This window comes from Terrapene carolina, unplaced genomic scaffold, assembly GCF_002925995.2.
Source record: "Terrapene carolina triunguis isolate 2854851 unplaced genomic scaffold, T_m_triunguis-2.0 Scaffold33891, whole genome shotgun sequence".
Taxonomy (NCBI): Eukaryota; Metazoa; Chordata; order Testudines; family Emydidae; genus Terrapene; species Terrapene triunguis.
The window spans coordinates 13,774,677-13,800,046 of NW_020698242.1; the positions used below are offsets into that span (position 1 = coordinate 13,774,677).

General features: G+C 50.5%; 1 protein-coding gene across 1 annotated transcript in view; it reads left to right on the forward strand.

Annotated features, from left to right (window-relative positions):
- Window positions 1-1,403: 1,403 nt before the first annotated feature.
- Window positions 1,404-25,370, forward strand: part of LOC112118532 (protein spire homolog 2) — a 39,268-nt gene continuing 15,301 nt past the window's right edge. Inside the window, exons 1-4 of the mRNA XM_024216894.1 lie at window positions 1,404-1,677; window positions 15,831-15,868; window positions 19,778-20,137; window positions 24,968-25,051. Of these exons, the coding sequence (XP_024072662.1) occupies window positions 1,404-1,677; window positions 15,831-15,868; window positions 19,778-20,137; window positions 24,968-25,051 (756 nt within the window). The remainder of the gene's footprint in view (window positions 1,678-15,830; window positions 15,869-19,777; window positions 20,138-24,967; window positions 25,052-25,370) is intronic.

Genomic DNA, 25,370 nt, shown 5'->3' on the forward strand with positions numbered 1-25,370 from the left:
ATGCTGGTTAGGTACTATGTATATATCTTATGAACCTTGTAATCCCTCATAACCCAAGCCTGACCCCAGATGTACAGTACCTTCCTTCTTAACTTGTGTAAATTTGATTTTAAACATTAACTTTAATAAAAGTGTTAAATCTGTTCTTATCAGTTTAGAGACTATAGTCTTGATTTTGCAAGGAATGTCAGGGCCTATCCATGGATACTTTAAAGGGATTAACTAGGGTGGGATTAAATTGCTGCCCTTGGGCAGGCCAGTCCTATATTATTATTATTGTTTGATTTGTTAGCTCCGGCGGGGGTTCCAGGGGTAACTGCTGCCCTGTGGCTGTTATACATGTGCGCACAAGAGGAACACTGGCCCCAAAGTGTCGGAAGAGCTGCCCAACATAAAAGAGAGAGTTCCTGCCCTGAGGAATTTACAGGTATGTCTACACTGCAATTAGACACCGTGGCTGGCCTGTGCCAGCTGCCTTGGGCTCGTGAGGCTTGGGCTAAGGGGCTGTTCACTTGTGGTGTAGACCTTTGGACTTGGGCTGTAGCCTGAGGACTGGGACCCTCCCACCGCACAGGGCCCTAGAGCCCAGGCTCCAGCCCACTGAGTTTTTAATTGCAGTGTAGACATAGCCAGGGTGACCCCAATGTGTGAGTTAGCAGGATGGTCGGGAGGGCGAGAGGAGGCAGAAAGCTGGGGCTTAGAGGGAGCCAAGGCTCGTGGGCAGCAGGCAGGAGTGAAGAGGTTCTTCACGAGAAATACCCTCGGCGGGTGGGCGACTTACTCAGCTAGTCTCTTGGCAGGAGAGGGTAGTGGCTCTGCGGCCCAGCTCCGGCGGGGGCTCCAGGGGTAACTGCTGCCCTGTGGCTGTTAAACGTGTGCGCACAAGAGGAACACTGGCCCTGTGCACGGTGGGCGCTCTCCGGGGGCTGGCTCAGGCGTTCGGAAAGGCCTGGCACTGGGCTTGGCACATGCCTCTTTAACTTGCGGCTTTCTCTCCTGCACGGAGGTGTCTGTACTAAACTCGCCTGCAACCTGCTGCCTTTCCCCGGGGCTAGGGAACGCCTGGCTGCTTTGCCAGGCTCATGCCCCCCCATTCCCCAGGCTCTGCGTGCGCCTCTGGCTGAACTGGCCTCGCCCCGGGCCGCTCCCTCTCTGCCCCCTTCTGGGCTCCACCCTGCGCGCCGCCTTTGTGTGCACTGAGCCGGCCAGAGCTCTCTCCGCCCTCCGCCCTCTCCCCGGGGCTTCCATAGGCTGCTGCCGTGTTCGCACGCTGGCTGGTTTTAGGGCTGGGCTGGAGGGATGACAAAGCAGAGGCGAGCTGGGCTCAGCCCTCCTCCTCCGGCTGCCCAGCGCTGCTGTTATGGAAACCAGCCCGGCTTGCCCGAGCGGATAATGGAGCAGCCATGGCCAAGGCCGGCAGCAGCGGCGCAGCCCCCCAGCAGAGGGCGGGGGTCCCGGAGGGCCGGGACCCCTGGGAGCTGTCCCTGGAGGAGGTGCTGAAGTCCTACGAGCAGCCCATCAATGAGGAGCAGGCGTGGGCCGTGTGCTACCAGTGCTGCCGGGGGCTGGCGGGCGCGGAGGGGCGCTGGGGGCCGGCGGGCCGGATCCGGGACACGGCGGACATCCTGCTGCACAAGGATGGGACGGTGACCGCCCGGGGGGAGCAGGGCTCGGCCGGTGAGTGCCATGCGGGGGGCGCAGGACTCCCTCCACCCCCAGTGCGGAGCGGAGCGCAGTGCCATGGGGTGGGGGTGGGGGCTGCTGAGGATAATCTCCGGGCCTGGGGGCCCCTCCCCATATTGCAGAGGCTGGGGGACTGGGGGCGGCTCCGCAGCCCTGGGATCACACCCTCCAGAGCCACCCGGAGGGAAAGTCCGAGCCAGGCCTGGCTGGGAGGGGAGCAGAGACCCCAGGCTCCCGCCCCCTCGTTTGCAGGGTGCACCCGAATGTCTGCCCTCCCCCCAGCCCGTCTGGGCAGCTGCTTCTCCGGGGGGCAGCAGCAGAGGGTGGCGGGGAATCCCTGTCTGTTTACAGCCCTGCTCCCCCGGCCCCAGCAGCCCAGCTCGCCGCCTGTCGCAGCCTTGGCTCCACAGTGCCTGTGCTGTGTGAACACTTCCCCTTGGACAGCCTATGGATTACAGACAGCGTGTCAATAGGTGGATTTGTAACTGAGAGTTGTGATAAGCCAACAGCTCTCTGTATAGTACATACAGCTGCCCAGGTGGTGGGAGACCTTAGAGACGTTTGCAGGCATCCTGCATGCAAAGGGTTGTGAGTCGGGTGGATGGAACAGACATCCCTGTCCATTCCTATTGCAATGTATACACATGACCTTGCACCACTGGGATGCTGTGGTTGAGGTGGTCACATTGTGTCAGGCTTTTCCATTTGAAACCCCCTATTCTTAAGGCTTTATAGTACATAAAAAATTAACCGAGTTGAAACCCACCACTCTGATTGTGGGAAGTGGGGGGAGGGTGAGAGAGAGGACATTTGGGGAGATTCTGTTTGGGCACTTTTTTAAAACGGTCAGAATGAACAAACCCCAGAGTTATTTGGCCCTAGAAAACATGCCTGTCCATAAACAGGCCAGGTCCTGGAAAATTTATATCATGTGTAACCCAGAGACTTATAAGTATTTTGCTCTTCAGACTTTCTAGCTCTTTGGGTTAAATACTGGTGGTTAGTAAACTGTGTATTAAGAAATTTACTGACAAAACCACCTTACGGGAAAGTTAAGATTGGGAAAGAAAGGAAGAAAACCAAATACATGCATGTCTAAGGGTGAAATAATAATAAATATAATGAATAATGGAAATGGACCATGCCCTGTAGTATCTAGGCAGAAAATGGCAATATTAAGGAAATACACCAGATGCTGTGGCATCTGAGGATATGATGCTTTATCTGAATCACCGTGCTTCCCTGGTTCTCTCTCAGCCTTAATATTAAAGGGATATCACACTGCATGGAGAAGACAGACACACAATTACTGTGAAGCTCCTCAGTAAGATATTGAAGTGTTGGACACATGACAAGTGCATTGTTTGGGGTGTCAAGATACAGAGATGTTAAAATTCAAAATCTGGATAACAATAAAAGTCTGGGAGTGCAGATCAGTTAGACTCTTGACCACAGTCACTGGTCATCTTAGTCCTCCCATGTATTCTTTCTGTCAAGAAGGGCCAGGCCAGGCCAGCAATGGCAGACGCTAGCAGCACACATTCAAAGATTAGGAGATGTCTAAATTACATGTGTAAAACTGAACTTTAAACTTTATTGGATCATCCTTATTACCGATTCATGAGCCAGGAGGTCAGCGCCTCTTACAAAGACACATTTCGTAACCTTGGTAGTTTTATGGTCTATAATTATACCCCAAGCCAGTGGAAATTGTTTGCAATTTGATGGGTGTCTCAGACCAGCACCAACAGACTAGTAGGCCCGTAATAATAATGATCATGGTACTAATACTTGTACAGCACTTTTCATCTTCAAAGCTCTGTACAAACATGAACGTACTACTGTACTTTTTGCCTCAGTTCTGTCGGGTAGGAAAGTATTAACCCAGTTTTACAGAGGGGGAAGTAGACAGAGAGAGGTAAAGGGTCAGATCCTGTGAGGCACTGAATCACTGTTGGAGGGAGTGCAGAGCAGAGATGCTCAGCACTTCACATTGTCAGCCCCAACTGCTCTGCCCGATGCCACCCAGCACTCTCGAGCTATGGGAGGGAGAAATCAGATGGTTTATGGTTAAAAAGCAAGCCTCTTGCCGCCTGTTCTGGCTGTGAGATAGCCTCACTCCTGGAATTCTGGAGGCACTTGGCCCTCAGCCTCACTACACCTGACAGCCTCCAAACAGCCACACCTGTCCTGTCAGATGCTGACCCTTGCACGCTCCACAGCTGCTTATTACCAGGGTGATTCAGTGGCATTTAGCTGAGCAATTCCAATTATCATGCCTGTGCCACTTGTGAGTTCTTCCTCCTCCTGACGCTTCTGAGGATAAATAGGATAAACAAACAGTTAAAAAAACATTAATGTGCATTATACAAATGTATGTTACTACTATGCAGCTCTGTGCCTCTGACACAGCATAAACTCAGCTTGCCATCCCCAGATCTGGGCTTTTACCGCCCAGCTGAACGAGAAGGAGGCTGGGTTGTTACTCTGATAATATTGACTGAAAACTTTTCACATAACCTCCAAAAACTGGCTGATCCTGTTCCGGCACAAGCACAATTTAAATAAATATGTGCCCGGATACAAAAGGAAGCCACTTTTCAACACAATACTGAAAATACTGAGTGATCTGACTTTAGTCTTTGTTCATTAAATCATTATAACTCTATAGCCAGTTTTGCCCACAGGCAATGCTGATCTCTTCAGTGGGAAGGAGGCCAAGAATTGCATCATTTTAATGGTCCCTGAAGGAACAATACTGCTGTGCCATGTTCTGTGTAGAAGCATCTCCACTCCTGTAGAAAAGCCTCCATTTTTAACATGGCTTTTGCATGGCTAGTGATATCTTGTGAGTTCAGTTTGCAGCTTCCCTCTCAACACAGAGCAATTCATGCAGGGTCTGCAGGACCTGCCATGTGTGTTTTCATAGTTTGCATGCTGGAAGTGCTTTCTTGTTTGCTTATTATTAACATCTTTATTGCCTGTTCCCCAGCCAAATTTCTGTAATTCTCTTGGTAAGTGCCACTCTGGGCAGCTTTCAGGGTGTTTAGAAATGGAAATGGCAAGTTGCCTCCTTGGGTGTTTAATACAAAATGCACTTAAATTGTCAGGAGCAGTGATACGAGCCTGGAGCATCGTTAGGCGTCTGTGTTCATTTCCTAGCAGAGTGTTGGCTAAGGAGAGTTGCTTTAGGAGGCAGTCTCTTGTTCTGGTAGGAATATGGATTTGCGGAGTCCTGAGACTAAGGGGAGCAGTTTTGCCCTTTTTGGTTTCTTGATTGGGAATGAGCAGCACTGGCCATATGGTCCCAGAGGTTATCTTGTACTATTGGTGTGAGAGTGCCATGGGGGGAGCAGCAGGATTTCTACACCTGTGATTTAGGATGAGGGCGGGCAGTTATGACAAGGTTTCCTCACTCTGTGTGGCCTCCCAGACACCCTCTCCCCAAACTGTAAACAATGAACTCGTGAAGCCCAGCTGTATCGCAGCTGGGCCCCCTGCCCATTGAGCTGTTACATGTTTGGATGTGCACAACATCCCCTCTGATGCAATCTGGCTTCAGGATTTAGCATATCCCAGACTCCACTGGATGCAACAATTCAACATGGCGCTGCAGTAGAACTGCTGTTAACCTCCTAAACATGCCCACACACTGTCAGGTGGTTTCTGCATTAACACCTTACCAAGGTTGGCTCCTGTTTATCAGTGTTTCTGCCTGTAACTGGCTCCCACTGAAGAGCATCTCTGTCTGGTTAGAGCAAAGCATCATTCTCCCTTCCCTAGAAAGACCTGTAAGTGTTGCCTCTGAGGCTACCAGCCCTGGCTTCTCTAAATAACTGGTATTGAATGTTAGTTCAAAATTGTACCTTTGCATGGCTTAAGGTGCAGGTTTCATGTTTGTAGGGGGAGGAGGCATTCCTCTTGGTGGACAGGAGAATCTTGCTGGAGTTCTGAGTATCCCCCCTTTCCCCTTGCTTTAAACTCCTTCAAGGCCCTGTCCTTAGTTACCATCCTTCTGGGCAAGGACTGGATGCTGCTTGTAAATGCAGCCAGAGGGGAAGGGGGTGCAACTGAGCACCAAGACATCACCCTGCACTGTCTGATAGTTCTAGCATGTGTCTAGGAGAGAATGTTTCGGCTGCAGGGAACACCAGCCAAAGACAGAACAAGAGAGAGAAGGGAACTGTCCTAAAAGTGACATTCATTCTGATTATGCAGTGTAAGTGTAGCCGCGTTGCTCCCAGGATATTAGATAGCCAAGGTGGGTGAGATTGTCTCTTTTATTGGGCCCAACTTCTGTTGGTGAGAGAGACAAACTTACTGCACAGCCCTGGGTTCTTCTGCTCCGACTTTGCCACTGACTCATGGTGTGATGCTAAGAAAGTCATTGAACTGGTCTATGCCTCAGTTTCCCCACCTGCAAAACCCACCTATTTCTCTCTCAGCAGGGCTGTGACGGTTACATTAATGCTTGTAAAAGTGCTTTTAGACTCTGGTATAAGAGGATCTACACTAAATGCAAAGAGGTGTTACTGCGGGAAGTTTACTGAATTCGTTGGGCCTATGCAGGAGTTATAGAAACCATGCCCTGGATTGTTCTGCTCACAGCAGCAGCTTCATGTCAGGACACCACTAGTATGTTTTGCGGGTGGTCTGCAGAAAGTAACTGGGTTCACTGTGGGTACATGTGGAAGGCAGAGCACCCATAAAGCTGAGCTGTTGGAGGGTATTAAGTTCTCTTTATATCTCTTCTGAGACTAAGATGGGTGTTGGGGTCGTTACAGAACACACATGATCTCCAGTTTCACATGCACAACACTGGGCCTGCTCCTCCTAACTCCATTGGCATTAGTTGAGGTACTCAGTGGAACCACAGTATAGTAATTCTCCGTTTGTGGTTTCCATTCCTGTGCTGGGATTTGTCTGGTCCAAGCAGTGCTGATATTGATGACACTTGGGATTCTTTGTGCAGGAAGCTTTTGGGCCCTCTTGTTTTTGGAGGGGCTGGGAGAAGGTTTAAATTCTTTTCAGTTGTTGTGGATTTCTGAAAATGCTCCATGAGTCCTTAAAGGAATCATGGATGGTGCTGTTGTTGCTTTCACCAGCCTTTCGTGGAACATCTCTCTCTCTCTCTGTTATCCTCGGGGCCCTTCGGTTTTGCTTTTTATTTAATTTTTCCCGGGAATTTATCGGTGTTTATTACCACAACAACAAAAAGAGGTGAAAATTATTAATAATTTTTCTGAGTAAATCTTGGGGTTTATTTTGGTGGATGGAAGGATGGGAAAAAGTATTCAGTAGATTAATGCTTTGATGAATGGAATTCAATGTGGTTTGCTCAGAACTAAAACAGAACTCAAAACACAATGCCACCTATGAGTTAAAGAAAACAACATACAGTAAAAGCTTTGTTATCTGGCATATTGGAGGAATGGGGGGTGCTGGTAAGTCAAAAATTCTGGTTAACTAAGAGTATCAATGGAGGGAGGGAGTTTGGCTGGGGGTTGGGGCATGGGAGGGGGTGCGGGGCGCGGGCTCTGAGAGGGAGTTTGGGTGCGGGAAGGGTTTTGGGGTGCCGGATCCGGGCGGCGCTCACCTTGGGTGGCTCCCCGCAAGCGGCGACATGTCCCTACTGCTCCTAGGAGGAGGCATGGCCAGCCGGCTCTGCGCGCTGCCTCCGCCCACAGGCGCTGCCCCTGCAGCTCCTATTGGCCGCTGTTCCCAGCCAAAGGGAGCTGCAGAACCAGCACTTGGAGAGGGGCAGGCGCGGTGCACACCATTCCTCCACCTAGGAGCAGCAGGGACATGTCGCCACTTCCAGGGAGCCACATGGAGCTAAGTAGGGAACCTACTGGCCTCGCACCAACCGGACTTTTAATGGATATCAGAAATGTCGGTTTCTAGAGCTTTCCAGTTGGTAAAGAGTCGGATGACACAGCTTTTACGTATCTCTAATGCCCAAATAAAACTTTTCATTTGAATAAAGTTTACTGTTGTAGACTTAGAACTATTAGCTATAGATATTTACATTTAATAATTGGGTCACACCATTTGCAGCGCATACACTCAACTTCGTCCTTTTCTCCTGTTTTTATTTTTTTTTTAAACTTTCGAATATTGCCTTGGGTTCTGAAACATATTTTGATACAGATTTTTGTTTTCTTCCCATTTTAGTGTGTCAGATCTTTAAACCGTTATCTGCTAACAGCTTGAAATGTGTACGTGATGGGCGTGAGATTCATCAGTATGTTCAGATGTGCACGCACTTCAGAATTTGCATGCGTGCCTGTTGGTTTATTGGGTGTATCTTTTAGACTAATATATAGCCTTACTTCAACAGGCAGCTTTGCATATCCACACAGACAAACATATCTCATGCAAAGTATTGTCGTTTCCTAATACAGATATTTTTATATATGTGAATGATACAAACGTAGGGTGAAAATTAGAAAAAAAAAAGAATAATACTTTTTGTAAAACCTGGGAGTTTTTCAGTACGAATCGGTTTAAACTGAAAACGAAGGGGCTTAGTTATCCTCAATGATTCTGACAAATGGCAATTTTACAATAAACTCCACATCCTCAAACCCAGGCGGTGCGTAATTGAGGCATGGGAAGGTTAAGCCAGCCCAACCCTCGTGCTGCTGGGGGGAGGGGAGAAGCAGTGGCACTTTAACAAACTCAGAGAACTGGTAGGTAAGATCCTATGGGAAGAAAATCTAAAGGGAAAAAGAGCTCAGGAGAACTGGCATTTTCGCAGAGAGACAGTACCAGGTGCATCAGCAAACTATCCCGATGCAAGGGAAAGACAGGAAGATTAGTAAGAGGCCAGTATGGCTGCATCAGGAGCTCTTGAATGACCTGAAAATCAAAAAGGGATCCTACGAAAGTGGAAACATGGATAAGTTTCTAAGGAGGAGCACTAAGGAATAACACAAGCATGTAGGGACAAAATCAGAAAGGCTAAGGGACAAAATGAGCTACACTTATCTAGGGACATAAAAAGCAATAAGAAAAGATTCTATAAATACATTAGGAGCAAGAGAAAGACGAAGAAAAGTGAGGTCCTCCACCTAGCAGGGAAGGAGAGCTAATAACTGATGACATCAAGAAGGCTGAGGTGTTTACAGCATATTTTGCTTCAGTCTTCCCTAAAAAGGTAAATTGTGACCAGATACTTAACACAATTAATATTAACAACAAGGGGGAAGGAACACAAGCCAAAATAGGGAAAGAACAGGTTGAAGAATATTTAGGTAAGTTAGATGGATTCAAGTCAACAGGGCCTGAAGAAATGCACCCTCTGGTACTTAAGGAACTAGCTGAAACAATCTCAGAACCATTATCAGTTATCTTTGAGAACCCATGGAGGACAGGCCTGGAGAAGGGCAAACGTAGCACCTAGCTTTAAAAAGGGGAACAAAGAGGACCCAGGGAATTATAGACCAGCCAGCCTAACTCCAGTTCCTGGAAAGATACTGGAACAAATTTAAAATGTTTATTAAGATGATGTTAAAAAAAAAAGTGAACAGAGTTTGAGCATAGAAGTTTCTGGTTATCAGGGAATAACAGTCAATTTGTAAGCACCTAGAGGATAATAGCCAGCATGGATTTGTCAAGAACAAATCATGGCATACCAACTGAATTTTTTCCTTTGACAGGATTACTGGCCTAGTGGATGGGGGAGGCTATAGACGATATATCTTTATCTTAGTAAGATTTATGACACAGTCCTACATGACATTCTCATAAAGAAACTAGGCGAATGTGGTCTTGATGCAATTACTATACGGTGAGTGCACAACTGTTTGAAAGACCGTACCTGAAGGGTTATCAATGGTTCACTGTCAGACTGGGGGACATATCTAATGGGGTCCTGCACAGGTTTGTCCTGGGTCTGGTAATATTCAATATTTTCACTGGTAACTTGGATAATGGAGTGGAGAGTATGCTTATAAAATTTGTGGATGACACCAAGCTGGGAGAATTGCAAGCACTTTGGAGGGCGGGATTAGAATTCAAAATGACCTTGACAAATTGGAGAATTGGTTTGAAATCAGCAAGATGAAATTCAATAAAGATAATTGCAAAGTACTACACTTAGGAAGGAAAAATCAAATGCACAACTACAAACTGGGGAATAACTGGCTAGGTGGTAGTACTGCTGAAAAGGATCTGGGGGTTATAGTGGATCACAAACTGAATATGAGTGAACAATGTGATGCAGTTCCAAAAAGGCTAATATTGTTCTGGGGTGTATTAACAGGAGTGTTGTGTGAAAGACACCGGAGGTCATTGTCCTGCTGTATCTGACACTGGTGAGGCCCCAGCTGGGCTCCTGTGTCCAGTTTTGGGCACCGCACTTTGAGAAAGACATGGACAAATGGGAGAGAGTCCAGAAGACAGCAACAAAAACGAGAAAAGGTTTAGAAAATCTGACCTGTGAGGAAAGGTTAAAATACCGGGCATGTTTAGTCTTGAGAAAAGAAGACTGAGGGGGACCTGGTAACAGTCTCCAAATACGTTACGGGCTCTTATGAAGAGGAAGGTCAATTGTTCTCCCCATCTAATGAAGGTAGGACAAGAAGTAATGGGCTTGATCTGCAGCAAGGGAGATTTGAGGTTAGATATTAGGAAAATCTTTCTCACTACAGGACAGTTAAGCCCTGGGATAGGTTACCAAAGGAGGCTGTGGGATCCCTGTCAATGGAGGTTTTTAAGAACAGGTTAGACAAACACCAGTCTGGGATGGTCTAGTGTTATCTGGTCCTGCCTCAGTGCGGGGGGCTGGACTTGGGGACCTCTCAAGGTCCCTTCCAGCCCCACAGTTCTGCAATTTTATGATCCCCTGCTTGTCCCTCATTTGCTGTTTAGATAGGAGCTGCCTCAAGCTGCTTTCCATTTTCTCTTAATGGCAGTGTGCTTTACTGCTGAGATCATGTTGAGCTGATTCCTGAGTGTATTGATTGTCTGAAGTGTGAGTAGCTGCAGTGGTGATGCCCTCGGTCCCATTCGCTCACTGCCTTGCAGTCCAGTCCACACTGCTCAGGGGAGCTGTCCTAGAACAGTGCTTACAGTGCCATGTTTAAGCACAATTGTTCCTCTTCTCTGTGTAGCTTGGTAGGCGTGAGCAAACCCAGCTGCCTGCTGCATGCGCTTGTGAATGACTCTCCAGTAGCAAATTAACATGTCCAGTCCAATGCTCATGAGAGACCCTACCATAAAAAAATGACGAGCACAGCACAGAACTCTTGAGATCTGCCAACCGCAAACTGGTATGTGTGTAGCCCAGCATTTGTAAATGTCCCTTCAGTATCATGGCGCCCAACACATCCCTCCACTTGTGCGTGGTTCGGCAGGAGCCAAATGCTCTCGCAGACAATAGTGAGTAAAACAATGTGCGAAGGGGAGAAGCCTCCTGCCCGTTACTCCTTCTCAGGGCTGGCGCTGTGACCCTCCAGGTGTCCAGCACCCACTCAGATTGCCAAGGCTTGCTCTGAGTGACAGTGGGTGATCTCCAAGGGTGAAATTCACCCCGGGCCACTTAAATCCTCTGTGCTCACATGGGGCTGCAGGGGCAGAGACCTTGTGCTGGGCCTGTGCCCAGGGGTGAATCTCACTCCACCTGAGCAAAGGGGGATTTCTTTTGAAACCCTCCTGGAGCAGATCTGCAGGGCTCTGCAGAGTGCACTCGCTGCCGTGCTGCAGCTCCCTCGCTGCCTGCCGGCTCTTTCAGAGCCCAGGACAAGCCTTTGCCCAGTGCCCTGCTTGTGGGTGTCGCATGAGCTCTTTGTCTGGAAGTCACTCTGAGCGCTATTGACTAAATAAATGGCATGTTAATGGCCCGAGCTCCCTTGTGAACACAAATCCAGTACGTGGCTTTGGAGTTGTGGCGATCACAGAAAGTGAAGCTGGAAAGGGCCTATTAGGTCACTTTATCCTCCCACAGGGCCAGTGCAGGATTGTTCCTATAGTGTTTTCATTAGTGCTTTAGCCAGTCTAATTTTAAATGTCCCACTTTCCTTGGAAGAGGATTCCACATGCTAATAAACCTCACAATTAAACAATGTCCCTGAAGTTGGTCTGACTTTCCCTTTAATTGGCCCCCCATCACCACTGGGGTGCTGCGGTAACTCCTTTCCCTCTGTGATCCTTACACATAGGGGTTTATCCTATTTCTCCTCTCCTCTCTAATCTTCATTTAGCCCGCCAAACACATTTCATCCCTTTAATCTTTCCTAATAAATCAAACCCTCCAGCCCCCTCAGACCATTTGTTGCTCCTCTCCAGATTTCTGTCACTTTGCCAACAACTTTCTGGTGTTTAGAAACCCAGGATATTTGTACTTGGACCACGTCTCACATAGGCGGCCACACCTCATTATCCCCATTTCACTGATGGGACTCGCCCAAGATCGCTCCGCAGGTCAGGAGTAAAACCCAGGGCTCCTGACTCCTGGTTCAGTGCCTTGTCCATTGACGCACTGAGGAACATACCCAGAATTCTAGCTGTTGATTTCCCTGCTCTGACATAACACCTCTACATGTACAAGCCAAATGAGAATTGGGATTTTAGCATAAACTAGCACAGCCATACTGCACTCCAAGTGTTCATCCAATTTGCTGTCCATTATTAGCCCTACGTCTTTTCCCACGTTACTGCTTTCCGGTTACCTGCCTCCCATGGAATATCTGTGTTTTGGGTTATTCCTCCCCGAATGGATTAGCTGCAACTGCCCAGGTTGAATCTCATTGTATTTTCTGCCCATTTCTCTCTTGGTCCCTGGGGGTTATTTCTCTGCTCTTCCTGGTATTTGTGGTGCTTCCCAGTTGAGTGTCATCTGCATAGCTAATTAAATGTGGTGTGTACCTAAAAGGCTGATCCCTGCTGCATCCAACTTCTCTGCCCTCTGTGCCCTCCAGCCTCAGTACATTGCTGTTCTCATTACTGTAAGAACCTGCAGGACCAGAACCTGAGACTATGGGGGTGCCAGGCTATGACACTTCTGCATCGGGTTTCCGCTGGGGGACCCTGTGGAGCTAGACACTGCAGGAAATACGCACCAGCAAGGCCTGAGTGGCGGCCCCCCCACAGCCCACTGATTGGCCCAGGCTGGTGTATAAACCAGGAAGTCCTCACAGGGAGCTGTCTGAGCAGTGATGCATACTGGCTGCTTGCTTCCACTCCAGACATTGGCTTGCTCTGAACCCCAGACTCTGGCTCCTGACCCTGGTTCAGCCTTGACTCCGCTGCTTGCCTCCTGTCTGCAGCTTGGTGCTTGATCCTGACTTCCTGGAATCCTGACCCCCAACTCCTCTACTTGTCTCCTGACCGCAACTTGGTAACGGATCTGCGCACACAGGCTGCCCATGGCCCGGCCTGACGTTACCGATCATTGCAGTGTAATCCACATGACAGTGCACCATCTCCAAGACAATTAGAATGAACTGTTTCAAGTAACGTTTTCTGAGACTGCGACCAATGTTTTATACATGCTCTCAAGGTACCACAGTACTGCATGCCACAAGGGCCTTATCCAGCATGGAAGGAATGCAAGATCAGGCCTTAAATATGCAATGCAGTCCTGCTCGTCTGGAATGATTTGTCCTTCTTAAATCCAAGCCGCTCATTACTTCTGGTGCTGTCATCTTCTAGGTGCTTGGTATTTGTTCCATTGCTTTACTAGGGACTGTAGGTAGAGTTCTTAGCCATTGCCAGGAGCACCTCCTTCCCCTCCTGCTCTTACCCCTTTGAAAAGGACATTTACCACATTTGCTTTCTTCCGCCTACTGGTACCTGCCTGGTTTTCCATGATTTAATCAATAATAGTCAGTGTTGGAGGAAGTTTATAACAATTTAACACTTTTCCTCTGCAAAAGCTTGAGCCTAGGCTTGGCTGGATTAGATTTTTATTGGTAAATGTCAGTAAACATCAATTTCACTGTACACACACACACCGATAGACAAAACAAGTTTCCATCTATGATGATCAAGCTTTACAGGTAGGCAAAGTAAGAACAATGCTGCTTGAGAACTTAGAGTTTGATTTAAGGATATTTCCTTTGTATATTTTGACATTTTGTGTTTTAATGGTTATAAAGTTTTAACTTTTTGAGTCACATATACTGTCATTAAATAATTGTCTAATCCCCCCATAATTTCCTGAAACTCTGAACATTCACATCAATGAAATAAAAGTACTATTATTTTTGTTTTATCCATTTTGTCACAGCCGCTATCTTAGAGCGTGATCTCCTGGGTTCCTATGTGATACTTTAAGATGAGTGTTTTGGGGATGGGGGGATTGCTTATTACTTATATAATATCTATACTGTGATAGGGCCTACAGTCTCCAATCTCATAGTGCCAGGCCCTGTCAGAACATAGAAAACAGACCTTTCTCCCGAGCTGACATTTCTTCCACTCATGCAGCGAGGAATGAAGCAGGTGCATGGAATGGAAAGCTCGCTATCTGTAACAAAGGTGGGTGTGAGGCAGCATCTGCTAAACCTTCACATTTTCAAATCAACAGGTGAGATACCTTATCCCCCAGAGGCTTAAGAGAGCTAGCGGAGGAATTATCAGAACCACTAATGTTAATTTGTAAATTAGCTGGGGTGATTCCTAGGGGTTGCAGGACTACCAATGTAAATGCCAATATTTGAAAAGGGTAAAAGGGATGATGTTGGGGTTACAGATGGGTTAACCTGATGTCGAGCCCAGGTAAAATTAGAGAACTGTTAGTTCAGGACTCTCTCAATACAGAATTAGAGGCTAAAAATACAATTAATGCCAGAAAGCGTGGGTTTGTGGATGGTAGGTCTTGTCAGACAAGCCTGCTGTCTTTTTTTTTGACAAGTTTACAGGTCTGGTTGATAAATGCAGCTGTGTTGATACAATATACTTAGATTTATTTAAGGCATTGGACTTCGTACGACATGACATCTTGATTAAAAAAACTTGCATCATATGGAATTAACAGGGCACACATTAGATGGATTAAAAACTGGCTCACTGACAGACCTCAAAATGTGGTTGTTAATGAGGAGATATCAATGAGTGGGGCCATTACTTACCAGGGTCCCCCAGGGATGGGTTCGGAGTCCAACTCTATTTAAAATATTTATCAATGATCTAGAAGAGGATATAAAATCTCTGCTGGTAAAGTTTGCAGATGACACAAAGATTAGTGTGGTAGTAGATAATGAGAATAGAGTGATCTGATTTGCCTTAATACAGCCAATGCAAGGTAATATGTCTGAGAACCAAGAAGGCAGGATGTATCTACAGGATGTGTCTTGGAAAGCGGTGAGTCAGAGAAGCGTTTAGTGGTCATCATAGGTAATCGCCTCAACGTGCTCTCAGTGCAACGCTGTGGCCAAAAGGGCTAATGTGGTCCTTGGAGGTATGAAAAGGGGACTATCCAGTAGGAGTAGGGAGGTGAACTTGCCTCTGTACACAATGTTGGTACGACTGCTGCTGGAACACGGTGTCCGGTCCTGGGGTCTGCACCTCAGGAGGGATGTGGAAATCCTGGAGATAGTTCCAAGGAGGGGCACAACAATGACCCCGGGTCTGGAAAACAAGCCTTGTGGTCTGAAGCTTGTGGCACTCAGTCTGCTCAGTTTGTTGAAGAGAAGCTGAGAGGGGATGTGATCACTGTGCCCGGAAACGCAGAAAGGAGATCTGAGTTGGGCGGGGGGGGGGGGGGGGGGGGTCTTTACTACCTTGCTGACAAGGCAGAACAAGAATCAGTGTCTGGAAGTTGAAGTTAGACAAATTCACCCTTGAAATGAGATGCCTTTTCCTAGCTGTGAGGGTAACGAAATATTAGACCAGCTTCCCAGGGGAGCTGGCAGCCTCACCACCACGTGGGGCCTTTGAGGAGATTAGCTGTCTTTCTAGAGGCCACGCTTTAATCCAGTTGCTGGGGAACATTCTGCAGCCTGTCATACAGGAGCTCAGCCCAGGTGATCACTGTGGTGCCTCTGGCCTTAGAATCTATGGGATCGAAGTGTAAATAACGTACAGGCACAAACTAGCGGAGTTATAAAAGCAAAGCTTCAGGAGTTTGATTTATAACCCAAACTCCCAACGTTCTGCAGCTGCCAGAGGAGCATTAACCGTGTCTGTTTCTCCCTCCACAGAGCTTCCCCTGACCCTGTCACCCTCAATGGAAGCACAGGTATGTCGCTAATGTGATTTTTCAGAAAACTGTTCAAGCAAATAAATCTCATGTCTTGTGTGTGTGTGTGGATGTGCACAGACGGTTTCGTTTTAAACCCAGACAGAGCTCTGATGACAGCATTAGCTCATCCCCTTTCTAGACCAGCTGCTTCTTGCAGTGTCCTGGCCTTTGCACCGCTGGGTCCTGCAGTCAGCATGCATGGTGGGGGCTGAGGGAGGAGGAAGCATTGTGCCCCGTGATTATTGTACACAGGAAAACTCCATTCAAAAAAGCATGATGTGGCCATTTGGGGAACACCTCTCGCTGACTCCTGCTCAGGTGTCAGGTCTCAGGCCTTTCCCTCTCCTGGGGTGAAGTAACGTGAGTCTCTCGCTCTTAGACCAGGCCCTGAGCTACATCAACCAGTGTATGGGTGATCGGACTGAGTTCGGCACTTGCGGTTCTTCCCAGCGGGAGTCTGAGACCAATGGGGATTCTAGACTGACCAGCCAGCCAGCTTCTTTAATATTAACAGTAGGAAGAAATCATAACATAAGAGAAAAGGGGGTTTAAACCGGCAAACAGTCTGCATGCATGTCTATCTTACTTAGAGCTTACCGTTCCCTGATGGAAGCTTAGGAAAGCCTAACATCTTCAGACACCCCAGCGCTGTCTGTGTGTCAGTCTGAACACCTCAGCAACAACTGCCTGACCTCCGGACAGTCGGCCTTTTTAATGCTTCAGTCCTTTTGATCTGCTGGCCCCAGCACTGGGAGAGCAAGCTTTGTAATGGGGCTTATTGCTCAGGCATTGTCTCTTAACCACCCTGAAGAGCTTACTGGGAGTTGGCGTATCTTGAACTGTTATTCCACTTCCAGATTGTTTTTCCAGCAGCCTGCTGCTAATGTAACCAACACATCCATACAGTGAGCACCCCAATACCATGTCACACACACAATCCACCAGTTGTCACAGAGCAGCCTGGGTCTGTCACACTCTTCTCAGGGGAAAGATTCAAGGACTGAGCTAAGAATATAGGTGGGTCACTGATTGATTCTCCTCCTGTGTAACCATGTGCCCTGACAGAGAGCGGTGAAGAGCCAGAGGCTGCTGTAAATATGGCCATTAAAGTTCTGACTGAGTGCATAGGTCATGACCTGCCCAGATACACAGAGCCAGAGCAGCCGGGAGGCCTTCCAGGGCATTCTGTCTCTCCCCAGGTTGCAGTGACTAGCCTCAAAGCATGAAAATAATGGGACAGGTGCAGCGCATCTTCTGGCATTACAGGGGACGGTTCCTTTCTGCCGCTGCCTGGCGCGGTGTCAGCAGGCTGGGCAATCGCTGCTCTCAAACCATCGCTCCCTTTCCCTGCTCCAGCCGCACGTGTACTTGGTGCGTGTGAAGGGGCGGCAGCTCCACCAGCTGGCCTGGTTCCAGGTCACGGCGGCCGATCCAACGCCCCGCTGCATACGCTGTGTGCTGCATTCACTGCCCTGGTGGCCGGGTGGCTCTTGTTTTTGAAATTGGACACACATTTTTTTGCCCTCTGCCACTGGCTGGCGTTTCATATTTTACCAGCCAATCAGACTGCAGCATGAGTGACTGTGCTCAGTGAAATTGGCCAAAGCAAACTCCAGCCAGTTAGAGACGCAGGAGAGCGATCAGGCTGCTTTTACTGTGTTATTAACCAATTGTAGAACCGCAGGAGAGCATTTGAAACGGGTTAATTGTCATATGAACCAGTCATATCTCCATGCTCACCCCTCACCTCTTGATTCCCCACCCACGTTCCGACTTTATCTATCTAGGAAGAGCCACCTAACAGCCTGACTTGAGCAACTGCTCTCCCTGCTCCAGGCCCCTGCAGATCTCAGTTTCCAGGGGCTGTATCCTCAGGGGGGAGCCCCACCCCAGGCCCTCTCAGTGCCAAGTCCATTTGAAGTGACTGGAGCATGGCTGGTCCTGGAGCCTTCATTCACAGTAACTGCCCACCACAGGCCTGTTCCCCCAATGGCGGCAGCAGCGGCTGCAGGCCCATACTCCTCAGTCTGAGCATCACTGCCCTAGGCTCGCCAGCCGCCTTAATGCGTCTCCTGCGGCTCTTTGCAGCACAGGATATTAGAACACTGGGTGACTGAATTCTTAACCCATCTAAGTTATTAACCAACCAGGAGGCTTTTACTATGTTATTAACCAATTGTAGTTGATAAAATAATAATACTTGATCAGTCATTTTGCTGTGAGAATAGTATCTATCTATATGTACAAACTGTAAATGAATTCACAGGACTGTGGCTCTTTTGGGTAATGTTGCTTGCTAATTTGACTCCTGAACCACTGAAGTCTGTCACTGTTCTAGGGTCAATGGAGCCACTGGAGTCTTTCTGCTGACTTGGGTGGGCTTTGGATCAGGCCCCAGATCTGCCTTAGCAGCAAGGTGTAGGCAGAGATAAGCTATCAGCGCAGCGGCCTTTTGTAGACTGCCGCATGCAGTGTTTGCCCGGGTCAGGAATGTATCCCGGTCCAAAGTTCAGCCCGTTTCTGGCTCCTTTCCACTCTCCCTGCCTGAGTGACTTTCTCTCCCTTCCCTCGCCGCCAATGGCGAGTGTTTTCTCTCCTCCCGGAGAGTCTGGGGTAGCTAACAGTGCAGTGCCTGTTGGTCCCAGCAGGACTGTTCGCAGAACCTCTGCTGCTTCTTTCCCTCAATCCCCTGGGCTGGCTCATGCTTCCCTCCACTCCCATGATAATGGAGTCACGATAAACAGCAAAGGCCTGGAAGATTCCTGGGGGGCAGGGGAGGCAGCCATCTTCATGGCCCAAACAGCATCATAAGCCTCTCACAGCCAGCACGTAAGGTCATGGGAGGCTGGGGCTGGTGGAAGGGGTATCTGTCACCATGTATCCTACAGCTCCCTCTCCACCCACCAGCCAGCACGGAGCACCAGGGGACCCTTTTCTCTCATACCGCTCCGGGCAGCTTTGCATTTGCAGGCTTCATGGGAAAGCCGATGGGCTGTATCTAATTCAGACACAGGGCTGAGGAGGCTGAGGCTGGAACATGGAGCTTTCACTTCCAGGTCACCAGCTGGCACCATCCCTGCTTGTTACTAATCATATCAGTGAGCCACTCGGGGGGGGATAGGGTGGGACAGGGGTCTCTAGGTGTGGCCAGACTCCCCCCAGACTCAGCACTACCCTTTGCGCAGGGGTTCTCAAACTGGGGGTCGGGACCCCTCAAGGAGTCGTGAGGTTATTACATGGGGGGTCGTGAGCTGTCAACCTCCACCCCAAACCCTGCTTTGCCTCCAGCATTTATAATGGTGTTATAAATTAGAAAACACTTTTTAATATATTTAAGAGGGTCACACTCAGAGGCTTGCTATGTGAAAGGGGTCACCAGTACAAAAGTTTGAGAACCACTGCCTTCGCGGGAGCCAAGTTTGGTAATACACAGCAGGCTCACTAGGGGGTGCTACATGGTGATGGAAATCCTCCAAATGGCAGCAGTATGTGAAACGCATGGGTGGGCGGGGGGAAGGAAAGCATGATGTGTGATACCTGGCCCATTCCAGTGCTTGGCTACAGAGCTTTGTGATGCCCCTTCCCATGTCATGTGCCCTCGGCCAGCGTCCTAGCGCTGAAATCAATGTTTCTAGCTCTTCCTTGCCCTCCAGATGGGCGGCATAGCGCCTGCTGGCTGCCCAAGCCGCAGTGGGCAGATGGGTAAGGCTGTGCGCCCAGCATCTAAACAACACCTTGTGCCCTTCCGGCTGGCCGCCTCCTCTGTGCGTGCCCTGGCATTGTTTGGGGGTAGAGATCGCAGTGCAGCTACACTGGATGTCTCAGCCTCCTCCCCTCCGGAGGCATCTCAGCGTAACTGGCCTTTCCCAGCCTCAGCCTCTGCTCTGCTCTCCTGTTTCCTTGCAGATGGTGCAGTCGCTGGGATTTGCCATTTACCGGGCGCTGGACTGGGGGCTGGACGAGAGTGAGGAGCGAGAACTGAGCCCCCAGCTGGAGAAGCTGATCGACCTCATGGCCAACAGCGACTCTGACGACAGCGGCTGCGGCATGGCGGACGAGGGCTACGGGGGGCAGGATGAAGAGGAGGAGGCTGTGGAGGGGCTCCCACGAGCAGTGCGCACCTTCGGGCAGGCCATGAGGATGTGCGCCGCTCGCCTGACGGCCCCCCAGGAGGCACAGCAACATTACCAGGCTGTGTGCAGGGCCCTCTTCGTGGAGACGGTGGAGCTGAAGGCTTTTCTCAGCAAGATCCGGGAAGCTAAGGAGGTGAGAGCCAGCCTTCCCCGCAGGAGCCTGGGGCGACCCGTCCTCCCCCAGAGCCAGAGCGTGTGGCAGTGATGCACGGCTAGGTGCCCACAGCCTTTGGTACTGCCATAGGGATTGGCTGGGAGGCTTCTTCACCACTTGCCTTGCCCTCTAAGCCGCTGGTGCTGCACTCTGACTCAGAGGGGGCAGCATCTGAGTGTTGGGTGAAGTCGCCCCTGAAGAAACGCTGCTCTTCGTGTTGCATTAAGGACCTGATTCCCCACTGCTTTGCTGCAGCGTTATGCCAGTGAGTGGAGTCATCCCAGTGTAAAAGTGGAGTAACACAGAGCTACCTAGGCCCCCCGGTGTGTAAAGCGCTGCAGATCTCAGGGCCCTGGTAGCTGGGCATCTACTCCCTAAGGGAAATCCTTAGAAATCTGCACTTCTAACCGTCGGGGGGACCAGGGTCGGGGGCATCCCTGGGATTTCCTTCTGGCTTTTGTTCTCCGGGATGGCTGGTGAAAGCCAGCCATTTGATGCCAACAGACTGGCTTCTCCATTCCCACAGTGGCTCCGGACTTTGCTCTCACCCAGGTCATGCTCTCCTCAGTGATTCTGGTGCAGGGGCCATACAGTAACTGGCCCATGGCCTCACGTTCTGCCTTTTCCAAGCCTTCTGTTGAAGGGAGGGGTTTGTTGGGAGCAGGAATTGGCCTCCATTAGTGATACAAATACTCAGTATGACTTAGTTCCCTCTCCCCAGCTCACACAGCACTTTGCACAGGTTCATTGTGACCTCACCCCATGTGACTCACATCAGAGGCACGAGAGCAGGAGAAGACGTGAGATGCCAGGTCAGGGTTGGTCCCTACAGACTCTTCTCCAGGGCTTTGTCCAGCCCAGCATTAGTTGACTTCATTGACGGGGCTGCTACATCTCACCATGAGGGAGTGTCCCCCAATAGTCCCCAAAATCTCCCTTTGTCTTATTTCATCCCCTGGCTCCTGATTTATACCGCAGTGCCGCCTGAGACAGTCCTCCTCCCTGGGAGGGAGGTGTTCTGAGCCCCATTTGACAGCAGAGCCAGGATCTCAGTCCTCTGCCCTCTGCTCTAACTGTCAGCCCACCCGTCCCCCTCCCCAGGCCTCTGTCCATTGTGTGCCAGGGCCCAGAGGAGGCGGCCTACCATGTGCATTTCGCCCTGGCGCTGCTCCCAGGGCAGAGCCAGGATCGTATTTATAAAAATGGGACACCGGGAGAAATCAGGAGGTAAGCCCCCTGAGACCCTCGATAGCTAGGCAGCGAGGTGGTTCACTAGCTTTCTGTGAGAGGTTTCCCTATATCCTGGTGTGGGGAAGGGCACCAGAGTCCCCGACCCTAACACAGCGCTACCATTCAACAGCTAATTTCAGCTCCTCTGTCTCGTTTTAAAAGGCCGTGTCCCACCCCAGCCCTGACTGATAGTTGCCCACGCAGCTACCCCAGCCTGCAGCTTTCCAACGCAGGGCCCAGTGGGCTCAGTCAGGGAATTCCCAGCGCAATACCTGCGGTCCCAGTGAGTATCTCAGGTCTGCCGTCTGGTGGCCAGATACCGCAGAACACTTGCATTGGTCTATGGCCGGACTCTACTGTTGGGGAATTAGCACTGCTGCAGACAGTGCGCTTGCTGCTGTACAAGACACACACATGCCCACGGTCCCTGTCCCAGAGCTTTCAATCTTTAGTGGGCAGCTAGTGCTTGCAGAGCATGGGATGGGGGGATAGTTCAGGAGTCCTGCGTAGGAGAAGTCAAAGCAGCAATACAGGAATGGAGCTGTGTGCATCAGAGCACCCCGCTGACTGCTCCATTGCCAGACCCAGAGGGGCAGACCCTTGATTCTCTGGGAAGGCCTGGGCTGGTCTGGGAGGGCAGGAGTCTGAATCTTTGGCTCTTCCCAGTGTACCGAGCTGCTCTAGCCTAAGATGATGATGATGACTGGTATTGGGATAGTGCCCAGAGGCCCCGGTCAGGATCAGGGCCCCATTGTGCTGTATGCACACACAGTACAAGACTGTCCCTGCTCCACAGAACTTAGCATCTCGCCCAGCAGCAGACCCCACGGGGGAGAGAGGGCAGAGCAATCCGGCAGCAGCAGGACCCCAGGCTGCAGAGCTGAGTTGTGTGCATCAGTCGCTGGCTTTGAGTCTGTTTGGTTTGCTTTTCTCTGCCTCTCCTCCCAGAGGTGGTAATGACCCCCTAGCACAGCCATTGTGTGTGGTGCTGGGTGAGACGCAGCCCCTGACCTGACAGGACCTGCAGGGGAGTCTCCAGGACGCTCCACGAGGCCCAGCATTTGCCTTTGCAGGGGAGTGAATCTGCTCCACAGCGTCACCATTCCCTACGTGACGGGTGGGTTCTTCAAGACCCCATTGGCATTGGGGGGTTGGTGTCTTATGGCACCTGCTCTGACACAAGTCAAGCAAACCCGCAGTCCCAGCCTCAAGGGGGTTAAAGATTAAGCTGCAGTTTCCTAGGATTGCCTTGAACTCCGCCCTTACGGGTAATCACAAGGCAATCATCTGTTCCAGGAAGCGATCTCATCAATCCAACGGCAAAGGCATGTGCTCAGGAATTGATGGGGTCAGCGGTGTTACCAAGAGGCTGTTCACTTGCTCATTAACCTTATGAAACAGCTCAAGAAAAATGTATCCACCTCCCCTTGCTCATCCATCCCGACACCCGTGTCTCCAGCAATGCCTGGGGCATGAGTTGTGGTGGGCTCCAGAAATGCCACGTAGGGAGCCTGATATCCTGCTGGGCATTGCCGTGCCTGGTGGAGGGGAGAATTGCTGAGCTGCTGTGAGGGTGGGGGGGAGGCTGTGACCCCATTTATAGGATGGGAGGAAGCAGGGACCCGCTGACTGCAGTAAGCACTCATCCGATGTTGGGCATGTGGCAGAGTGGTTCAGCAGCCTGAACACTGGAAGGGAAACCCTGTATATATTTGGGGTCACAAGATGATGGCAGGACTATGCAGACTGCCCCATGTCCACATGCTGTGGATGCCCTTCCCACATGGGCCTGAGTACCCATTTCCCAGGGCAGCCTGGAAATAAGGCGTACCTTTTTAACAGTGACAGTCATTAACCACTGGGGCAATCTACCCAGGGTCATGGCGGCGTCTCCAGCACTGACAACTTTTACATCAAGACGGGATGTTGTTTTAGAAAATCTGCTGTAGGACTTATTGTGGGGCAGTTCTCTGGCCTGTGCTATCCAGGAGTCAGACTGGATAAGCCCAGTGGTTCCTTCTGGCCTTGGAATCTATGCAGACCTCTGACACTGCAGCTCATGGGCACAAGCAGCAAGGCATGAGAAGGTTCCCCCAAGTCCTTCACAGCAGGCTCACACCTGCCCAGATGCACTGTCCCCGCTCGTAATGACATCCAGGAGGCAGCTGCAAGCAGCCACCATGTTATTACCCAGCTCCATGCAGCAGGCACGCAGGCCATGCAGGATGGGTCGGGCTGTGGGGAAGGTTTAAGATTGCCAAAGATGATCTGATGCAGGCAGAACAGGTGAGGGGCCAAATACTGACCCTATAGCTGCCCTACCCACTCTGATGACTTCCTGGCTCTCCCGGGTAGTTTGAACAGGCTGGCCCAGGTCCTTCCAGCCGAGGGCAATGCACCTTCCGTTATTTCAGCCATGGGTTAGAAAGTCTGCAGCATGTTCCCGGGTGCAGCCCTGGGCAGTTGTCTGTGCACCAGCCAGCGTGCAGGTCAGGTCAGATGCCGCACGGTGGAAGCAGATGATGCTTCAGCATCACGTGAGATGAGCCTGGGAAACACAACCGCAATTTGCCAGCAATGATAGAGTCTCAAGGTTTTCTCAGTGGCGGCCAGGCTCTGATCTGCGGTGGGTTTATTAGCAATAAATAATAGTTCTCATTCCTCTGCTCCTGTCATTCCAAAGGCTCCCACAGCATGTTCCAAATTACACACACAGCTCCAGTGAAATGCAGCCCCCTCTGGGGGGGAAGGCAGTAACCATCCATCCCTCCCAACGCTGTAGGGCGGTGACATACCCTCCTCTCCCAGGAAGTGCCATGGGACCTTTAACATCTGGACTGAACAGGCAGGGCCTCAGCTTGCCAGACAGTGAACTGCATGGAAATCGAAGTGTCCAGAGCTTCTCCTGGGGCACACGTTGCTGCTGGGGAAGACACAGGGGCTGTGCTCAGAGTCCATTCCAGGGGCTCCCAGAATCCAGGGGGGTGAGAATCCATCTCCCATCATCCCCCACAGGTGCTGCACATGGCTCAGTTGAGATGGAACAGTCCTAGGATGTATTTGGCAAGACCCACAAGCACATTCCCTTGGGGCCCGGCATGCTCCTGGCTAAGAACCTCCCCCCGGGCTCCAGTCAATGGCACCTGGACAATCTCCCTGCCCAGCTCTCTACCCTAAGCTGTGGTTAACGGCCCCAGCTAGGGGAGTGGGTGGCTGGGGTCAGACCCAATGCATGACCAGACTTGCGGCTGCTGCAGAGTAGCTCCTTGGGGCAGGGACCAGGCCTTCTTTGTGACTTGTATCTGGCCAGGCACATTCAGTGCCCAGTAGCCTATGGAAGCTGAGCCTTGTGGAGCTGGGATGGAACTCCTTGGCCCCGCAACCCCCTACTGGGAGTGTAATTGTATCCGGGGGGAGGGACTGGCAGATGGGGGCCGAGGATCTGGGCACTCTTTCCTCATGCCCAGGGGTCCCTCTTTTTATGGGACCTGTTCAGCCAGGATTCTCCTAGGAGCATGTTGGGCTGGTGAGGTGCTGGGGACCCAGCATGGGGAACGTGACATTTCTGTGCTGCTGCAGATGCTGAGGAAGCTGAGGGAACAGGAGGAGGAGCTGGAGGAGAGGTCGACGGATGAGCTCGATAACCTGCAGAACACAGACTGGGTAAGTGGCGAAGGGTCGTCTCCCTGTGGGCGCTTTGATCAGCAGCTCTTGCCTTGCAGGAGACAGAGGTAGTGCGGGGCTGATGGAAACCTGTCCGGGCATTCTTGTTTTGGCAGCACTTGGGGAGAAGGGCTGGGATCCCGCGGGCCCAGAGGTGTGGGAACCTGCAAGCACCACTGGCTTAGACGTGTCACTGGGGAGACCCAGTCATTCCTGGGACAGCAGGCACTGGGGTGCTGCAGAGACAACGTGCTCAGCCCTGCAGATTTATATCACCTCTGGCCAACAAAGGGGACGCTGATGGGCCATTCCATCCAGC